Source organism: Temnothorax curvispinosus, unplaced genomic scaffold (assembly GCF_003070985.1).
Source record: "Temnothorax curvispinosus isolate PA1 unplaced genomic scaffold, ASM307098v1 QBEX01009280.1, whole genome shotgun sequence".
In the NCBI taxonomy this organism is placed as follows: Eukaryota; Metazoa; Arthropoda; class Insecta; order Hymenoptera; family Formicidae; genus Temnothorax; species Temnothorax curvispinosus.
The window spans coordinates 1-2,235 of NW_020219060.1; the positions used below are offsets into that span (position 1 = coordinate 1).

Sequence of the window (2,235 nt, forward strand, 5' to 3'; positions counted from 1 at the left end):
TCATCGATCATCCCGATTTTCATAGAATTTTTCTCCAATATAATTATCCCATACAGGGTTTTACAATCGGCCCAGTATTGGGCCAATACTGGGTTGTGGTAGGTTAGGTACTGGCGCTGTACTGGCAACATTACTGGCGCGGTACTGCCGCAGCGCTGGATGATAACTTTGGCCCAATACTGACCGACAGTACTGGCCCAGCCGTTGTCTATCGGTACTGCCCCAGTATAGGTGTTACTATCGGCTCAGTACTGAGCCACTACTGATTGCCAGATTTCGATACCGGCGCACCATTGGTAGCACTACTGGCTTAGTACTGGTCTCAGCATCGAGTAACAACTGGTCCCAACGTCGGCAAACAATACTGGTGCGGTACAGGAATACATTAAAATAACCGGGGCTAAAAAATGGCATAATAATGACTCAGCGGTACATAATATCAACGTCAATAATAAATAATTTTGATTTTATTATTGACGTTGATATTATGTACCATGGCTGAATCATTAATATTTACCATTTGTCTAAAAATCAGTCATAGTTTATAAGTTAATATTTAAAGTTTATTAATATAGTAATAATAATAAAGTACGAAAAATACTTGCGCAACACATATGCAATACATAATAGCGCAATATATAATAGTACAAGTTTAGCAATCTTCGCAAACAATATTAATATATCATATGTCTATTCCATTTCGTTCATAAATAATTCAATTATTGACGTGGAATACCGTTGTTTTTTTTGTATAAAAATAAAATATCACGCGTTTTTATTACCACGTTATAAAGTATAATAAACTAAATTCAGTTCGTATATAAGTTTCATCGAAAATTGGATCGACATATTGTTGACTTATTTCTAACCTAATAATCTACGCAAAAAATAATATTTTGATAGCAAACTCTTTGGTAATTAACGCAAATTCCTAAACAAGACGCGGTCTTTATCTAATTGTTGATACTTTTTCTTTAATAAACTACAACAGCAGGTATATGGCTTCTCGCGCGTGTGTAATACTGATGTTCTGCGAGTTCTCCTCGACGGAAAGTGAAAACAGCATATCGTCGCTTCTAAGAATCGAAACTCTTAAGTATGCTCATATCCGACGTAATTCTCCAAAGACGCGTAGCGATCTCCAGAAAAATAGTTTTCCTTGTTATGTCTATTACGTTAGCACCAAAATCTCAGGACATGTAGCACGAATTGTCGTGGCGTACCTCCGATATTCCTACTTGCATCATCGAAATTTGTCAACGTTTGATCAAGCTTGTTTTATCAATACTTTGCGAATCCAGCAAGCTTACGTTGACCTCAGCGGTTTATCCCTTTAATATTAAAGATTTTTAATTAATGAATGAAATAAAACCACCATCAAGCAATAAAAAAATTGATAAATTGTAAAAATACCTCGTTATATTACAACATAAATTATGACTCGGTGACACACGAAGATCTTCGTGTTTTTCGGCCTCCTTCCCGATCAACAGCTCCGGAGAGCCACCGACTTATAATGCTCGGCAATTGTTTGTATAATTCACCGTGTTCACCAAATTTTTCCTGTAATACGCCTGCAAAACACATTTATATATTTCTGTTATTTGTTATGGTATAACTTGATAAACATTTCGTCAACAATATATAAGCAATACTAACCGTTCAAACATGAATACGTTTGCGTCTTACTAAAATCGCGTTTCCCTTTCCCGTGGGTTTGCCTCCCATAGGCTGAATATTCCATTTCAACGGTTTTTGACAGCGTTGATGTCATTATCCTTCGTACGCATTTCTTGATGCACGTTTCTCCAAATATCAAAATTTGATTCCACTTAATCTATAAACAAAAATAAGTTATATAGTGTATAAAGTAATCAAGTGTTATTTTAAAATATTTTTACTTACTAAAGCTTTCTTTTTTTCTTCTGATGTACCAATCGCCTCTTCAAATAATAAAAAATCTTCTATCGTCCGAATAGGGAATACTACTTTCAATTTCGTTTCAATATCGTTGATATTAGCATTCGGCGTTGCTATCGCATTACTGTTTATTATTGCAAGTTTCAACTGGTTAGTTTTCTTTTCTACATCATACAAAATACTTCTTTTCGCAGATTTAATAGTTTTTACTACTGTCTTGAATTTTTCATCGAGATACTCTCTTAAATGTGCTGAAAAATGTTTTTATTTCAAATATTTTATATTTCTATTATTATTTTGGACTGTGCAATTCCA

At 34.5% G+C, this 2,235-nt stretch overlaps 1 protein-coding gene across 1 annotated transcript; it reads right to left on the bottom strand.

The window, feature by feature from the left end:
• Window positions 1-733: 733 nt before the first annotated feature.
• On the bottom strand, window positions 734-2,171 carry LOC112458849 (the record flags this gene model as incomplete). Its single annotated transcript, XM_025022668.1, has 4 exons — window positions 734-1,331; window positions 1,414-1,574; window positions 1,660-1,837; window positions 1,906-2,171. Coding segments are annotated over 3 exons (584 nt in total), but the record flags the coding sequence as incomplete, so codon positions are not given.
• Between the last annotated feature and the right edge of the window lie 64 nt (window positions 2,172-2,235).